The sequence below is a fragment of the Schistocerca cancellata genome, chromosome 5 (genome assembly GCF_023864275.1).
Source record: "Schistocerca cancellata isolate TAMUIC-IGC-003103 chromosome 5, iqSchCanc2.1, whole genome shotgun sequence".
In the NCBI taxonomy this organism is placed as follows: domain Eukaryota; kingdom Metazoa; phylum Arthropoda; class Insecta; order Orthoptera; family Acrididae; genus Schistocerca; species Schistocerca cancellata.
The window spans coordinates 225,136,724-225,154,652 of record NC_064630.1 but is presented as its reverse complement, the minus strand read 5'-3'; the positions used below and the strand labels follow the sequence as shown (position 1 = coordinate 225,154,652).

The window sequence follows — 17,929 nt, the reverse complement described above, 5'->3', positions numbered from 1 at the left end:
GCCTAGAATTGAAATCATACAGTTTCCTTATGGGTGCCCATGGAATACATTTCAGGCACACCGCTGCTCAGAATCGACATGAAAAGGCGACATGGTTGGACCTGAAAAGGCCACAGTGGTGGACACGAAAAGACCTCAGCGGTAACATAAAGGGCATCAATGACACCACTCCTTGTCTTGGAGCAATAATTTACCCGCATTTTGCAGATGAAAATGACAATTTGCAGTGCAATGTGTAAAGCAACGATGTTCCTAACAACTTTTGACCCTGCTGACTTCCCTCAGACATTTCAGCCGTTCTCTAAGGATATCACAGAGCTGCAACCCCCTTGAATGTTATTTGACCTATGTGGAGTGAAGTGTGACTGCAGTCTTTGCTCTGGTATATAGGGTGGAACCACCAAAGACTGTTAAAAACCAATCAATGAAATTTTTAATGATCTGAAACAGCAAAGGGTGTTTATGGCTATTTCAGCCTTCGTGTGGCATGATCATGGAAAGGGAGGGGGGCGACATTTCGACACTGGCCCGTGCACAAATAAAACAACAAGTGGTCCCTCTAAGAACCCCCTCTACTCCCCCCATTTTGGCACCGCTCTTGGTGCCACCTGCACTCCTTTGTTGAGCACTTTAAATATGTACTTGTACACCTCTTTGATCTGTAGGTACCTATGGAGGACACACAACTTCTGGACACGCTGCTGCTCTACCCTCCATTTGCGGGCAATCAGAATTGGAGGGGTGTTGAAAATGTTGTCTGACCAGAGATGCTTAGAGATTGAAGTGAGAATTGTCTCTGTAAAAGTATAGTGACCCTTTGCTATATTTTATTCACACACGTGTCAATTCACCCCCCCCCCCCCCCAACTTGATCATGCCACAGGAGAGTGTGAAACAGGAGGGCTGAAAATGCAAATAAATCCTTTGCTGCTTCAGATTATATTCAAATTTCATTGTGTGGTTTTGAATGATTTGTAGTGGTTCCACTCTGCATATCAGAGCAAAGATTTTGATTGTGCTACACTCCAAAGGGTCAGATAATGTTCAGTGGCTGCAGCCTCACAATGTCTTTGGAGAAAGTTTGAATTGTCTACGGGGTGTCAGCAGTGTCAAAGGTTGTTAAGAACATCATTCTGTTGCACATCACACTGCAAACTACAGAATGCTTGTAAATGAATGCACCAAGAGAAGCTATGATTTCACTGACAACCTTTACGCCATTCCATGTCCTTTTCCTGTCGATTCTCAGTGGAATGTGTTTGTAACGTTTTCCTGGGGCACTTATAAGAAAATCGCATGATTTCAATGCTGGACATTGCCTTTTTGACTTCTAACATAGGGTGTCAAAAGAAGGCATGAAATAAGAATAAGAGACAGTGTGACAACCTCCCTATCATGTGACATGTCCATGATGACATTAGGCAGAATGATGGTGCAATTTGGTGCCAATGTGACATCATTCACCCACCTTACACCTCCCATGATCTTCTGAGCTCTGGCTTTTTTTCCCCACACATGTTGACACCTTGCTGTCTGAAGTGTCGCTGTCGGATGGCACCACACTTTTGCACCATCACAGAGGAAAGTATTAAGCACCATTGAACCGAATTTGAAAACTTCTGCTTCACATTGGGGACAATTATAGGGTTCTTAAAAAGTGATCCTTTAATTGTGTTGCACAGTGTATTATTTCCTCACCTTCGGCTACATTATTGGTTTAGTATATCTACATGTGGAGAACTGTGTATGTTGTATCTTTTTGAAATTGAGAGAGACAATTTACAGAAAATCACTCAAAAATACTTTTAAGAACACTGTTTTTTCTGTTGCTGTGAGTATGTCTCCCAAACGGAGAGTTGTAGAGAGGGGAAGGCAGTGCCAGCCCTTTCACACAGAGCCGGCCGCGGTGGTATAGCGGTTCTGGCGCTGCAGTCCGGAACCGCGGGACTGCTACGGTCGCAGGTTCGAATCCTGCCTCGGGCATGGGTGTGTGTGATGTCCTTAGGTTAGTTAGGTTTAAGTAGTTCAAAGTTCTAGGGGACTTATGACCTAAGATGTTGAGTCCCATAGTGCTCAGAGCCATTTGAACCTTTCACACAGTGCCCATGTTTTGTGCTTTTACAGAAGCATGGGTGACACATACAGAAATATTGTAGCACTCTGAGACAAATGAACATCTTTCAACCAGTGCCGATTTTCTCCTCTACTGGCATCACCAGTAAAGAGGCTCAACTTATCATGGCCAAACAGTGGTGCCATCGGTAAAAATAACTAGTTCTGCTTTATTGTATATTACACAGAAGGTTCTTTGCACATATTAGAAATAATAGTGGACCAAAGCTTGAGGCTTGTGGAACCCCGTAAGTGATTTCTATCCAGTCAGAAAAATCTCCCCTTGTGACACTGATTGAATTATTAATTATTTGCAACTTTCTGCATTCTTTTTACTAGAAATGACATTATCCATTGGTTGGATACACAATCAATTCCATAATGCCTCATTATTTTAGAGGACTTATGATTCACACAGACAGATAGGTCACAGAAAACACCAGTAAATGCCATTTTGTTATTTAATGCTTGTAAAATTTGGGGAGAGAATGTGTAAATGGCATTCTCAGTTGGGCAACTCTTCTTAAATCCTAGCTGTGAATTAACAGGGTGTATACGTGGACAAGGAAAAAAAAAATTCCCAGATTTTTCGTGGATCTCCCATTTAATAACACACGTTATCCCAGGTGAAAATATGCTTTTTCCGTGTCAAGTGACAGTATACTTTCCCTCGGAACTGTAAAACTTACGAAACATTTGAATGGTTATGGTTTCATACAGTGGCTTAGGATTTCCCGGCACTTTAGAAAACGAAACTCAGGGGGAAAAAACACGTTTTGCAAAGTTCTTTGATGTGCAGCAACATATATGCTGCAAATTTTCATATTATGAAAGTATAAATTTGCATTCCACCAAACACCACATGTTCCTTTCCGAAGCATTGAAATCGAGATTGCGATGCGCATTTGTAAGCCAGTCATAGCTCATGTCACGTGATCTCGCCAGCCGATGACAGCGGATATTCAGAGCATAGGACAAGTGATGCAGTCAGCCAATAGCAACATCATTGTTAAGTTTAGCGAACGCACAAATAGGAAAAGTTAATATACATAATGCTCCTACAAGAAAAGAAAAGCTTTCAGATATAGTATTGGTCTCTAACATTAGTAAGCTGCAAGAAGATGCTAAGCTTTCACATATAATGTTGATCTTTTTTTGCGCGTTTTACACTTTAAGATACATCACACAAATGTGCCAGTAAAATCTTTAGTACCGTCATAAATCTCTGATCTTCTGGGCTCGAAATTCTTCTGAATGGCTTGTCATCAAAGAGTTGATTTTTAAATGAGAGTAAAACGCTGTGTGATTTAAGAAATTCATTTTACATTCTCGCACATAGTTCATCTTGTGTAAAAGGAAATTTACTTTGATAATAACGCTTTTCAAACCACAATTCACAATATTTTCCCAGGATCTGTTAGAAATAGACTTGTTCCAGCAGTTACCAGAGAGCGCCAGATAACAGGCGTCCCATCGCTTGCGCAGCTGCGATGACGTAGGAAGCCAGTATGTGTAAAACATTAATAGATCTTACATTATGTCATAAAAGAAACAAGACATCAGAGGATACTCCAAGAGTGTCGGAATTTCGTGAACCATAGTGCAATAAATAACTCGCCTTAAATAAAGTGAACCATACTGCAATAAATAATTTGCCTTAAAGTTCAAATTTGTGTGTCCAGATTGCCAATGAAGTGGGCCTTGGCCTGATATTAAGCTCTTCAGAGTGGTTTTCAGGATGTAAATTTTCTTGGAGTACCAGTACTGTATTATCTCATGTTGAGTTCTTTATTATGGCATAATGCCATACATCATAGAAGATGAAAACGTGCATTTGAAATGCAGCGAACAGTTGAAACTAGCCAATAGTGTGGTAAAAACTTCGTTTCAAATAAATTGGATGTCTCAGCAGACAAGATAGATAAAAACCGAATTTCTTTAGCAAAGCAACAAACGTAACTTCATTATTATACAAGGCAATTAATGCTTGACTGTCAGAAAGGTGGAAACAAAATAAAATCTGAGATTAATAGCATATTTTAGCCTTCTGTAATTACAAGAATGTATTTTAATTCACTTGATAGCTCCCAGCCACAGAAATCACTTTGTTTTCATTTGACAAGAGAGCAGTAAACGAAGAGGAAACAGCAAAATCGCAAAATGTAAACACAGATCACGTGGAGACTGCCCTACACCCCCCCCCCCCCCCCCCCCCACTATAACTCAGACTCCTCTGCACATATCCAGATCTACGATATTTCGAACCGGGGCAATAGTAGATGGCGGCACCCTCCCTCCCTCCCCCCACCCCATCGAGCGTTTGAGATAGGATGCCAAAAAATTAAAAGACTTTTCAAAAATATGTTCTTTTGTAGCGCACATCTTTCCGAAGAGTCTGATGCATAAAACAAACAACTTCGAGGAAATGTATGACATGTTATCTGGTCTTAAGTGTGCCAAAGTGCAGTGTCACATGTCTTCACACAAAATTCTTCTACTATACATCACTGTATTTTGCATTGTGGAACTCAAATGTGTATATTTCAGAAAATTTGGACTCTTTATTGCCTATTAGCTAATAACTTGCTGTTCTGTGTAACATAAAATTAAATATAGGATATATAAAACCAGTTAAGACAAGAGACAAGCAAGACAGTACACATAGTACACATTTCTTCAATCCTTAGGTCCTAGTGTCCCCCCCCCCCTCCCCGACCCCTCCACCCCTCTCTAATGTTGCTACAGCTTTACATGGCGTTCTTTCCTTTCTGCAAAAGAATCTGTTACTTCATCAAAATTCGTCGAATGTTTTGCTACATGAAACATCAAAATATCATTGTCTAATACTGAAAAAGGTGTTATTACAAATAGTACCCAAGACTGGTGTGGTTTCTTGATCTGATTACATCTATTTTGTCACTGTTTCCTAGATAAAAGAAAACAGGCCTTTCTATTATTGCAGGAATTGTAACACACATCAAATAAGCGAGACTGTTTTGGTAATAATGGTCATTTTTATAATACGACAGAATATAATTCGCGAAGTACCAATATCAAATGCCTATCTGGCCTACTACAAGCAGAAAGCTTTATGTTAGGTAATAGTTTCAAATTTCATTCATACGCTCCAGTTTCTCAAGCATGAGATCAAAAAGCAATAGTATGAAATTTTTGAATAAATTTGGGATCGTCATATTCTTCCGTAATTTGTGTGATGTCCCAGTTTCTTCTCCTTCCTCGGTCTAACAAACAGTCTTCTCATCACTAATTCTGTAACTATTCCAACCATTGTCAAAACTCATTGTCCGGTTAACTCTACTAACCCTGCCAGAATCACCCGTTTAATTATAGAGTGATTATTCTCCGGTTAGACGTTATTACACGTTTGTACAACACGTTTTCCGTGCTACTTCCACAATATAACTTAAGCGGCAGCTGGCTGAGGACTGTGCAACTTGCCCTTCCTAGTTTAGAAATCTGACCAAAAATTTTCTGTCAAAATTTCATTTTCTGGGATACACTGAGAAGATAATACGTATTTTTTCTTACTTGTTATTCCTGTTAGTCGCTTATTTCCACTCTGGTAGTCTGAATCTATGGATTTCGCTAGTAATTAAAACAACGCTGGTCATTCGCATACCCATCAATCAAATAAACAAACAGCATTTGGCATTCACCCGTTCAGCTTTATTTCGCTCAACTCATATAGCCCTGTCACCTTTTGTCTATAGGAAAGTTTACTTCTAGATGCGCCAAGGATTCCCCTGGCAGAGGCATCACATACACTATGCACGCATTCAAAAATCAACTTATGATTCATTCAGAAATCAACTCAGAATGTGTTCAAAAATTTTCAAAAACCAACAGGGATACATTTCAAAATCATTTGAATAATCGATAGACCAATGTGTGCTAGATCCTAGGCGCTTTGTGATACAAGGTCCACAAATGGTTGTCTTCCTTCCGTCTCAGTCTCCGTAGTGAATCTGATGCAAGGATGAATGGAGTTTAGCAAGGAAGTCACGTCATGGAATTTCTCTCTTTCATGGTGCAGACAATGAATGTATTGTCCAAATAATGGGAAATGTAGCATGCAGGTTTCCATTTGGATGACTTCCAGGGCTTTTTCCTTGAAGTACTGCATATACATCTTGGTAACTAAAGATGAGGTTGGTCTGCCCAATGTGATTCCCTCCATCTGTTCAACATATTCTCCATTAAATAGAAAATACATCGAGGTCAAGACATACCTGAAATGTTGGTAGTCTTCAGGTCAAAATTCTGACCAGCAAGTTCTCGTGGCTGTCTTAGTGGTACCCTGGTGAATAGCACAACAACATTAAAGCTCAACAGGAATCCTGAATGCTTCACCCTGAAGTTGTTGAGATGTTTCACAAAATCCAAAGAATTGTGTACATGTGTGGATATTTACCCACATAAGGAAGAGTATATTACAAATATTCTGCGAGTGAATATGTAGGAGCCTTGATGTTGCTGACAGTAAGGCACTCCCTCATTGTGGAACTTAGCTCTCCAACTAATCAGGCCTCAGAAGGCTCAATGGTGTCAATTGTGTGAACCTCTGCGGAGGGAGGTGCATATGGTCAGCACACTGCTCTCCTGGTCGTTGTCAGTTTTAGTAAATGGAGCCACCACTATTCAATCAGGTAGCTCCTCAATTCGCTTCACAAGGGTTGAGTGCACCCTGCTTGCAAACAGCACTTGGCAGACTCAAGACAGTCATTCGTCCAAGTGCTAACCTAGCCTGACAGTACTCAACTTCAGTGAGCTGATGGGAATTGGTGTTTCCACTGCAGCACTGATTTAATAGACCTTAGGGAGTCCACAAATTCTTGGCAGTATGCATCCTTATGGAACTATTGTTTGGTATAGTACAACCCCTTTTTAACGAATCTCTGGGGACCTAACTACCTTTTCCTTAAACAGGAGTTTTGCCTAGGTACAAAGGAGGAGTGACCTAGAATCATAATTCAAGCATGTTTAAGTGATGTAAGAACCATTTAATTGCAAACTTACCAATAATCTGCAAAAAATTTAAATATGGTGTACATATATTTATATATCACACTTTTTGCAGAACACATTCATTGAAGAATTGTTTGTTTTGTCCTTCCAGCATAATGTTAAAAGAGGAAAAGTAATTCCTGACAGTATCAAGTCCTTGCACATCAGCTGCGGAACTTGGTGCAATGATCTCCTGCTTCTCTTGTTGTTGTTGTTCTTCTTCATTGTTTTCACCGCCACCTCCTACCTAACAATGTTACAGAATTTCATACATTTCACATTCACATCAGGTGTGGAAGTCAAAACATTGTCATCACAAGATATAAAGTCCTGGAGTGTCACATTTTCAGAAATATCTGTGATTCTGTTCCATTCTTCAATGTTGTCTTCATCAACAACTGATGTAATATAGCCTGCCTTTGCAAAAGTAACACAATCTGTTGTGTCACACAATTCCAGGTAGCAACAAACATGTGCTCATGTGCGTAGCCTGTGGAATGCTGAACCTCCACGCTTCCTTCCTCTCAAGGAATGTAATTCACAACTAGACAACTGCTACCCTGTATCTGGCTTTAATGGAGTGTATTGTGCTCAGGTCCAAAGACTGCAGATAACTTGTGCAGTTCAGTGGAAGAAACACAAATTTCTGTTTCTTAGAAATGGTGCAGGCATTCTCTCTCTCTCTCTCTCTCTCTCTCTCTCTCTCTCTCTCTCTCTCCCTCTTTTACATCCATGGCATTTTCACCCTTAACAGAACAAGTTTTTGCAGAAAGTAATTTGGAGGTGGGGAGGGGAGGAAGAAAGGGTGCCAATTTCATCTGCATTAAAAATTTCTTTGGGCTCTTAACCTTGCAATAATCATGGCATTGTAAAGTTTTTCCAGTGGTTTACAGTTTCTACGTCCAAATCCTCCCTCTCTCCATTTACACTCTGGAATGAGAGCTTATGACATTGTTTAAAATGATCTCAGCAGCTATTTGACGAACTGAAATTTTCAATACCAATCTTCAGCATGATTTTCTAAGCCTTCTCTTGTAGTATGTTTCCATTTACAGGAATGATGTCACTTCTCATTCCTTGAAACCATTTTAAAAGAATACTTTCCACATCACTGAATGTTGACAAGTGAATGTTCTTCCTTTTGCATCCAGATGAACTACTAGCTTTGGCATTTAACAGTGCTTCCTTTTTTTTTTGAGAATGCTATGTAATGAAGATGGTGCCAAATCATACTTCTTTACAATGTTGTAAAGTTTTATGTTGCGATAGTCTTCGACATCGTAGATGATCATCAGCTTTTGCTGACTCACAGGCTTGCCATGTTTGCAGGCTATAACTCCACAAAAGTAAAAGTGATAAATTTGTCAACAGCAAAACCAGCACTTCACAGCTTGGACTTCATAATTCAATGACTGTGACATCAGATCACGTGACCAGTGTCACATGGTAGGCAGGGCAGAAATCGCTATCCAATTCATTCAAGACTTTTTCCAGTATCATGACAATGGAATTTGATTCAGATACATGTTGACCGAAAAAAAAATCATTACTATATACCTGTGTTACTCTGAAAGAAATGATAAATTCTCTCAGACTTGTTAGGAATTGTATAAAAGCCGGATTTTAATTTGTAATATGTTTCAAGTTTATTGCTTAAAAGTGGACTACTCATTAAAGTGGGGTGTGTTAAAAGCTGGAAGAATAACACTGTTCGTCTGGAGTTTTGCTGGGACTGATGAAAGTGGGTTCATTAGTTTGAGATTTTACTCTAACTCCTTTGAGTAAATCCAAGTCCTTGAGAAATGCCCTTGTCCTGTTTACCAGCTTCTTGTGGGATCAGTGCTGATCTTTCTGTAAGAGTTGTTGTGTTAATTTTCCTGTAGGACTCGTCATCTAGCAGGCCTGTTTCTTCTCAGTGTAGACCTTCTGCATTAGGACACCTGTTGCGGCATCTTTGTCAGCAGGTAAGGCAATACTGTCAGGGCACTTCCTCAGGTCTTGGTTGACTGACCTCTCTCTGCTGATGATGTTCGACTGTGTGGGTTTGGTTCTAGGCAGAGCACAAGTTTCACAACATACTTCTTCAAATGTTTCAGGTAGGAGCAAGCCGTAACCTGTTTAAATGCACTGATGATGTCCGAGACTGGTGTGAACCCGGTAAAGAAAGCAAATTTAAGTCCCCTCTCCAGAACTGAACTCACATTGTCCCTCAGCTGCGTGTTTGTGAGATTGATGATAGTTTTGCAGGGGCCTTTAGTGACATACAAATTTTGATATCTGACATCCTGTGGTCTTCCTATGTATGGAATTCACTGCCACCCAAGTAACACTATCAATTTTTCCCTAGTTCCAGGAATTAAAATGGTTGGACAGTTGTAAGTGTAGTTTCAATAATTCCTGAGCCATGTTATTTAACTCTTGCAGGTAAAGCTCACCCTCTCATGTACAAGGGCAAGACTGGCTCACTTCTCGATTCTGGCTGTCACTGAATCAATGTGACACATAACCTTAGCAAAATTTGTCATGAACTTAGCGAAATTTGGCACTATGTCTTTGCACAGTGTATCAGAAATCCAAGGGTATTCAGCAAATGGCATCTTTGGTTGTGCAGCTTGTCAATTTTTTTTATGCTGCAATACACTTTTTCCCTGTAAAGGTGTGTAATGTGATTCTCCAGTTTCTACTAGTATATTAGTTGATCAAACACTCCCCAGGTGTACAGCTGGCAGAGTACATCAGCAAACAGACATGTCACCATTGTCAGGTATGGTAGTGAACTGATCTTCTGTGGTGTGTGGCTGACTTATGCCCCTCCCCATGTGTGCCGTTCTGTATGTACCCCATGCTCAAGGGTGCTTGTGGGTGACCGAATAGGTGACTCCATCAGTGGGTGGAGTTCTACTGTTTTTATCCTGCTGCTTTTCCTTAAATTCTTTACTTCTTGGAAGTTATGCTCATCTTCTTCATTATTGTAAAAACAAAGAAATCCTTTATTTTATTCTCTGTTACTCATACTCTCCCCGATCTACAATTTCTCTTTCTTTCCCCCTTCTCTACTGCCCTACGCAACTAGAGACATGATTTCTGTAACATTGCTAACGATTGCTAATCTACTAATAATGACTGTAAAAATTTGTAACATAACTGTGAAAGAAATACAGTAACACTTGCAGTAAATGCAAAATGACTTAGTGCTATGAACAAGAAAGGGACTAAAAGGTTTATAATACAAAAACAACTTTTTCCATTTTCTAGCTCTCTGCTATCTGTCTTACCTCTTTACAATCTTCACTAATAACATGCATAAGAGTCACCAGAAAGACTTCAGATAAGTTAGGTGAGCTACAGAAGAGGGCCACAAATCTAGCTGCAATAAATGGCAGGTCTTGGGCATCTCTTAACTCACTGGTTGACACCTGTAACAGGACAAAATCTGAAGTACAAGTCAATTCTCCTGAATTTAAATTTACAATACCAAATTAGCAGAAAAAAATTTACCACTGACTCTTCTCTATCCATTACTCTCAAAATCACATCAATAAACGTCTTTACAACATTTGTAATCAGCTTGGCAGATGTACCACACAATTTCATTGAAGACAGTAATACATTCCTTACAATGCTCTCAATTTCTTCATAGTCCTATAACAAAAAAATTGATAGTAAATAACATTAAAAGTCCAACAAAAGTAAGAATAACAAAACAGAATATTTATAGAAATCCACTGTAGACAAATGAAGATGCCCAAAACAATGAGGCGAAACATATTTAGTCAAAACCAATAATAAATATTATGCTTCAAAAGACAAGTAACCATTATTTTTATCTACAAGATAAATAGCATTAAGGCTTCGTTATATTAACAATCTTACTGTGACCTCTGGCTAAGGCAGACTCTAGAGATCATTTTCCATACCGTTTCTTGGCAGGCGCACAGGAAGTAGAGATCCCTACTCATCATAGTTGACAATACTAAATAGATTTCACCTGTTTATATTGTCCTACAATTCTTTAACTCTTATGTGACCTGTTGAGCAAGAGTTAAAGAGATTAAAACGCATAAAAGTAAACATGTTCTCTCTCAGTGTGCCAAATAAATAGTAATCCCCGGATACTCATCTCACATAAATCTGGTAATGACCGCAACTATTTTATATTATTCAATGCCTCATCGACAATGAGATTCTTAGTAACAGAATTTTTTAACAAATAATGGGTAGTGGTATTGGTCAAACAAAATTTCTGTCATTTATGTCAATCACTTTTGGAACATATCTAAAGATTTAAAATGTGATAGCCAAATAGTCATCCCATTTAGGAGTATAATACTTTTATATTGCTTGTAATAGTCTAGTTCTAGTTGCTTGGCAACTTTCAATATCAGAAAGTAAACTTAACTATGCTTGCCAAATATTTGACCGTTTATAGTGCAGTTTGACATGCTTGTCATGCATAGATCGTGTTTGAGAGAAATTTTGATTAACAGAAAGTTTGAAAAGATGGTGGATGTTGTTTGTGTTGACGTTTCGCAGCATATGTTTAGTGAAAAACTATTTTATTATTATTTATCTCACCTTATTGTGAGTTTCCACTACTATGAAACTATGATCAAGTATAAAAACAAAATAGCACTAACAACTACCATAATGATAGAGGTACCACATCTTTCCCAGCCATACATTACACATTAAGAGGTTATGAATAGAGTCAATATTTTATGCATACAGTGACATACAAGTGGAGTGGATTGAAATAAAAGAAATCTAAGTTCTCCGGTTCTTCCACACACAATGTAGGCTACATATTCCCATGTTGCTGTATTTTTATGACTTCTCATTAAAGGACAAAGCTGAAGAGAACAAATTTTCGCATACTATGTCTTCTTTTTCAATGTGTGCGTGAAGTAATAGTAAACATTTCTCTGTCCATCCGCAGGAAGTTGATGTAATCATCAGGTTCTGAGTGAAACATATCCATTAACAGGTTTCCAGTTGCATATTTCTCATTTTAAACCATTCCCTAGATCAGTGTATTTATTGTTTTCTTTTTCTTTACACACAGTGCCAGAGACCATGTTAGAAATGTTTTATATGCATTTGTAGCCGTTCCCACTAGTGCCAAAATACAGCATACATCAAAAGTGTCTGCTTCAAAAGTAAGGTTATATTGACAAGCTTTCTTAGTACTGTACGGACTTGTTTGGCACATCTGTGGCTAGACAAGAGCGTACTTGACAGACAAGTTTGCTCCTTTAAGAGGGACTTAAGTTTTAAAAAGTTTCATCATCCATTTGAAGGAAGTTGATGTAATCACCAGGTCCTGAGAGTAATATTTTTCCCCTTAGCATATTTTCAAGGTGAAATCTCTGATTTTAAGCAATTCCTGGACAAGAGTCTTATTTTCTTCTTCTTCTTTAAACACAGTGCCAAAGTCAGTGCCACGACTGCTTTGCATGTATTTGTGGCAGTATTCACTACGCTCAAAATACACATGAATACAAATAGTGTCTGCTTCTAAGTGAGGTTAAACTGACAAACATTGTTTGAACATGTACGAGCTTGCTTGGCAGATCCATAGCTAGATAAGAGTGATTTCGTCAAACATGTTTGATTGTTTAAGGGGGCCTATACAATTCAGTACTAAACTACATCACCATTAGCAACTTGTTGGTCCAGTTGTCCTGAAACTTCACTACTCAAATTTACATCAGCTTATGCATTCCAAAATCCACTGTACAGATTGTGTTACTGGTGTTGTTGTTACACAGGGTATTGAAAACATTTCCCTGTCACCCTTCCATTCACATATGATACTTATGGAATCCAAATGTCCCAGAATTTAGTTTTTAAAAATATTTTATGAAATTCTATAAGTTTCTGAAAATTTCACTTGATTAAACGAAACATGATATGACAAATTAATATATTTTAGCTTATTTCTCTAACCTCTATAGTCCCACAGTAACACTGAAACAATAACTTATTTTGAGCAATACTGTGGCTGGAGTGTAGTTGGACTGTTGTAACAGTTCCAGGTATTGTACTTTGAGAAGAGTTTTGAAAACTGCCAGATTGTCACAAGAGTTACCACTGTCATTGTCAGAATAGTGTAGTAGTTTCTTTTATTTCATATAAGCTGTACTGGTGGTTTCTCATATTAATCGTATTTTTTCCACCGAGTTGCAAAATGCAATGCTGAAACATGCCTGCAAATTTAGTGTCAGTTATTGTTAGAAGTGGAATTTTATCAAGAAAGGTTGATTTGATTATGAAGCAGTCTTCAGTATGTAACTGTTTTAATAGCATAAGTCATGGTGGGTGTTGTGAAATATTTGATCACATTGAGTCAAAGAAGCACATTAACAGATTTAGTGCCCCAAGCTCTATAAAATACTACAAAATTATTTTGTAAAACCTCAATCAAGTCAAGACACCAAAGATCGAGTAGCTGAGCTTACACTAGCCTACCAAATGGTAAAACTTCACCACATTATGTTTGATGATTCTTCCATTGGAAAAAAGTTTAGCTCAGCAAGAATTAACGTAACCTTGGTAACTGGAGTTATTGCTCCCCATAGTTTAAAGGAAAGCCTTGAGTACACCAAAAAGTATTCTTTCTACAGGGAGTCCACTGATGCCAGCATTCATAAAGCTGCTAAAATATTTCCATTTGTTGTTGAGTTTTTCGATATTAATGAAAGAATTCAGTACGAACTTTTGAAGATGAGTTCCCTACCTAATGAAACATCCGACTAAATTTCAATTTTTGTATGAGTACCATTAAAATGTTTGATCTCGAAAAAAGTAAATGTGTGGCATTTCATGGAGACAATACAAACACCAACTTTGGTGATTTAAGACAAGTCAAATGTAACAGATTAATCAAATTAAATACAACATTGCATGAAAACACTGAATGAATGACATAGGCAACCCTGTACATATTTTACACAACTGCATGCAGACATCTGCTGATAGTTTGAGGTGTGATGTTGAAACTATCCATTTTCCATATGCACAGTTAGAAGAGAGATGCTTAAGGAGTTTTGGCAATTATTGAGGGGCTGAATATGTGAATGTAATGTGTCACTCAAAAACTTGCTGGTTATCACTATTTTTAGCAGTTGAAAGAGTCACCAGGCTGTTTAAATCCTGAAATGAAGATAAAGTCCCCAAAATACTGATTCCATTTTTCAGCAATTCTTCAGGTGAAGCCTACTTATGGTTAATTCACAGCCAGCTTAGCACTCTCCAGCATGGAACAAAGGAAACTGAGGAAAGCAGAAAAAGTATAACAGAGGTAAAGGATGTTCTGAACAATACTCTTGGAACTGTTACTAAGAGAAAAGAGCAGCAGTTCATTTCTTTTAATGTTAAATCTGTCCTTAAAAGCGCAGAAGTGATACAATCAGCAGAAATGGAATTTAAAGAAGAAGCTAACATATTTTATGAATATCAGAGCAAGTGGAGCACCTCATATTCCCCATGGGTATTAATGTGCTTGGGTATTAATGAAGAGTGCTAAAATGAGAAAGTGTTGAAGAGAAAGTTTATAATTCAAAGTGGGAAAAACTGAAATTGATTATCCCATTGTCTTTGATCAATCTGGGCTAATGACAAATTTTATTGAAGAAAATCTTCATGAGTGGAATGATGAAAACAAAGCACCATTCATTCAGTGTCGTGAGAAGTGGGTGAGTGTTTTTGAAAGCTGTGACTGTCTTCAGCAACACTCTGAGATGGTAACAATTGCAAGGTATTTATTTGCAGTACCAGCCCATAACATCAATGAAGAAAGGAGATTTCCATTCATGAATATTTAATGGTCTGATGAAAGGAACAGAATGGAGGGCAACTCTGTTTAAGCAATCATACACATCCTGTACAACCACAAAAGTGACCACATGAAATTTTACTACTATGTCTCAAAGAACAAATATATGAAGAAGAAGACTCAACGCTGTTTCCTCCAAGGACAATAGATCCCACCTACAAGTGCTCAACAGTATTTACAGTTAATGTTAATTTTACAGCGTTAAAAATTTGATGACTATATTACTTCAAATAATCAGAATTTTTTAAAAAAAAAAATTATGTACAGGGTGTTTCTAAATTAGTTATATTTTCATATAACTAATACTTTTGGATTGTAAAAAGGGTAAATAACTTACAGAAATGTTTGATACAGCACTGAATGCACTATATCTTCGAGTTTTATTCCAGCTTAACACTGTTAATTCCCAGCACGGCATGCCGGAATGAGTTATTGCAGAGCGTATGCAGTGTTGTTTACGGTTTCACAAATCCAAATCCACTACTACACTTCAGAGACATTTCAGAGGAAATATTGCAAGCCACCACCTCAAAGACAAACTATTATGAATTGGTACAACTGTTTCACTGAAATTGGCATCACATAGTATGCTGGGTCAGGGTCGGCCAGCAGTTTCTGATGCAGCAATTGAACAAGTTCGGCAATCTTACATACGTACTCTGAGTAAATAAAATTGTGGAACATTTGTAAATAAAACTTGAAGATATAATACTGCATTCAGTGCTGTATCAAACATTTCTGTATGTTATTTACATTTTTCACAATTAATGATAACTTTTGCATAACTAATTTATATATACTTGATCTTTTAAATATTACTAATTAAACAGAAGTTGCAGAAGTAAGTCAGATTAAAGAAGTATATTAACAAAACATTAATATTAAAAATTTAAAAATTTGGGTTCGTTTTGGAGGAGGGTAGGAAGGGTGGAGGGTGGGGGTGGGGGGAGATGTCCATTATAGGAATGTGTACACTATGATTGTGAAAGGTGCCCTCTAGTGTACAACACTTTTCTTGTAAAATCTCATGTGCATAAACATCACATGTATCTCATCAGTTGCAATTATTTCAATGAGAAAATCTTCACATTACATCAACTATATTATCCATCTTGTGAAGACGCATGGGAAGTGAACAGGAATCAAAGGTGTGAAAATACGCTTAAAAGTCAAAGTTGAACATTTTATGCACTACAGTCGGACAACTTCAAGTTATTAGACTACTACAGCACTAATACAAACTATATTATAACTAAAGAATTAGTTTCAAGAATCACTGTGAAGCCACTCTCCAAAGGCAAACAAGCAGTTTTCTGGCATCTAATTATTTAATTCAGTTTCAAACTTCTCTATATTAATCATCAGGATAAAATACCGAGGGTGAAAAGTTACCTTCGACTCATACAGAAACCAGACTGTAGTTATAACAGTCAAAGGACATAAAACAGAATTAAGGAAATTATTCAATCTGTACACTGAGCAATCAGTAAAGGGTATAAGGAGAAATTTGGAAAGAGAACCATTTAAGGTTTGCCCATGACATTGTAATTCTGTCAGAAATGGCAAACAACTAACAAGCTCACTTGAGTGAAATGGATGGTGTCTCGAAAAGAAATTATACAGTAAACACCCAGCAGTTATCACTGTAACCAGTTGATGAGTTCAAGTGTATTTCCTGGAAGACTGAAGTAGACAGAAGTATCACAAATTTACAACAGTGGAGATTAGCAAATGGCCTCTAAATATAGATCCACTTCCCTCCTTTCCATGTTCTGAAATTTTTTGGGAAGGTAACTAACAACAAAATTGTGAACCATCTTCCCGAGAATCGTCTTTTAACAATAGCTGAATTTGGCTCCTGTGAAAGCTTCTATACTGAGAAGGCTATATATAATCTCACATACTCACTTCTAGAAGAACTAAATAATGATAATTAATACCCTGTTGCTATTTTCTATGATCTTTTCAATGCCTTTGATTGAGAAGATCATAAACTAATGTTGTTGTTGATGCTGCTGCTGCTGTGGTTTTCAGTATGGAGAGTGGTTTGATGCAGCTCTCCATCCTACTATATCCCGTGCAAGACTCTTCAGCTCTGAATAACTAATGAAACTTAAATCCTTCTGAATCTGCTTACTGTATTCATGTCTTGGTCACTCTCTACGATTTTAACTCCCACACTTCCCTCCTGTACTAAACTGGTGATTCCTTGATATCTCAGAATGTGTCCTATCAACCGAACCTTTCTTTTAGTGAAGTTGTGCCATGAATTTCTTGTCTCCCCATTTATATTCAGTAACTCCTCATCAATTACATGACCTACCCACCTGACTTTCAGCAGTATTCTGTAGCACCTCATTTCAAGAGCTTCTAATCTCTTCTTGTCTCTTCTTGTCTATGCTGTTTATCATCAATGCTCCACTTCCACACATTGTTACACTCGAGACAAACACCTCCAGAAAAGTCTTCCTAACACTTAAGCCTGTATTTGATGTTAACAAATTTCTCTTTGGCAGAAATGTTTTTTTGGTCACTGCCAGTCTACATTATGTATCCTTCTACTTTAGCCATAATCAGTTGCCCAAATAGCAAAATTCATCTCCTACTATAAGTGTCTCGTTTCCTGATCTAATTCCCTCAGCGTCACCTGATATAATTCGACCACATTCTATTATCCTCCTTTTGCTTTTGTTGATATTCATCTTTCATCCTCCTTTCAAGACACTGTCCATTCTCTTCAACTGCTCTTCTGCATACTTTGCTGTCTCTTACAGAATTACAAAGTCATCAGCAAACCTCAAATTTTTTATTTCTTCTCACTGAACTTTAATTCCTACTACTTTTTTTTTTTTTTAGTTCTTGCTCAATGTGTAGACTCAATAACATCGGGAATATGCTACAACCATCTCCCTTCCTTCTCAATCCCTGCTTCCCCTTCATACCCCTCGATCCTTATAG

The 17,929-nt window shown here is 37.8% G+C and overlaps 1 protein-coding gene across 1 annotated transcript in view; it reads right to left on the bottom strand.

Annotated features, from left to right (window-relative positions):
• LOC126187748 (uncharacterized) overlaps window positions 1–17,929 on the bottom strand; it is a 165,091-nt gene that overhangs the window by 8,555 nt on the left and 138,607 nt on the right. Inside the window, exons 18-19 of the mRNA XM_049929000.1 lie at window positions 10,636–10,779; window positions 10,413–10,553 (exon numbers count right to left, since the gene is read on the bottom strand). Coding sequence (XP_049784957.1) covers window positions 10,413–10,553; window positions 10,636–10,779 — 285 coding nt within the window. The remainder of the gene's footprint in view (window positions 1–10,412; window positions 10,554–10,635; window positions 10,780–17,929) is intronic.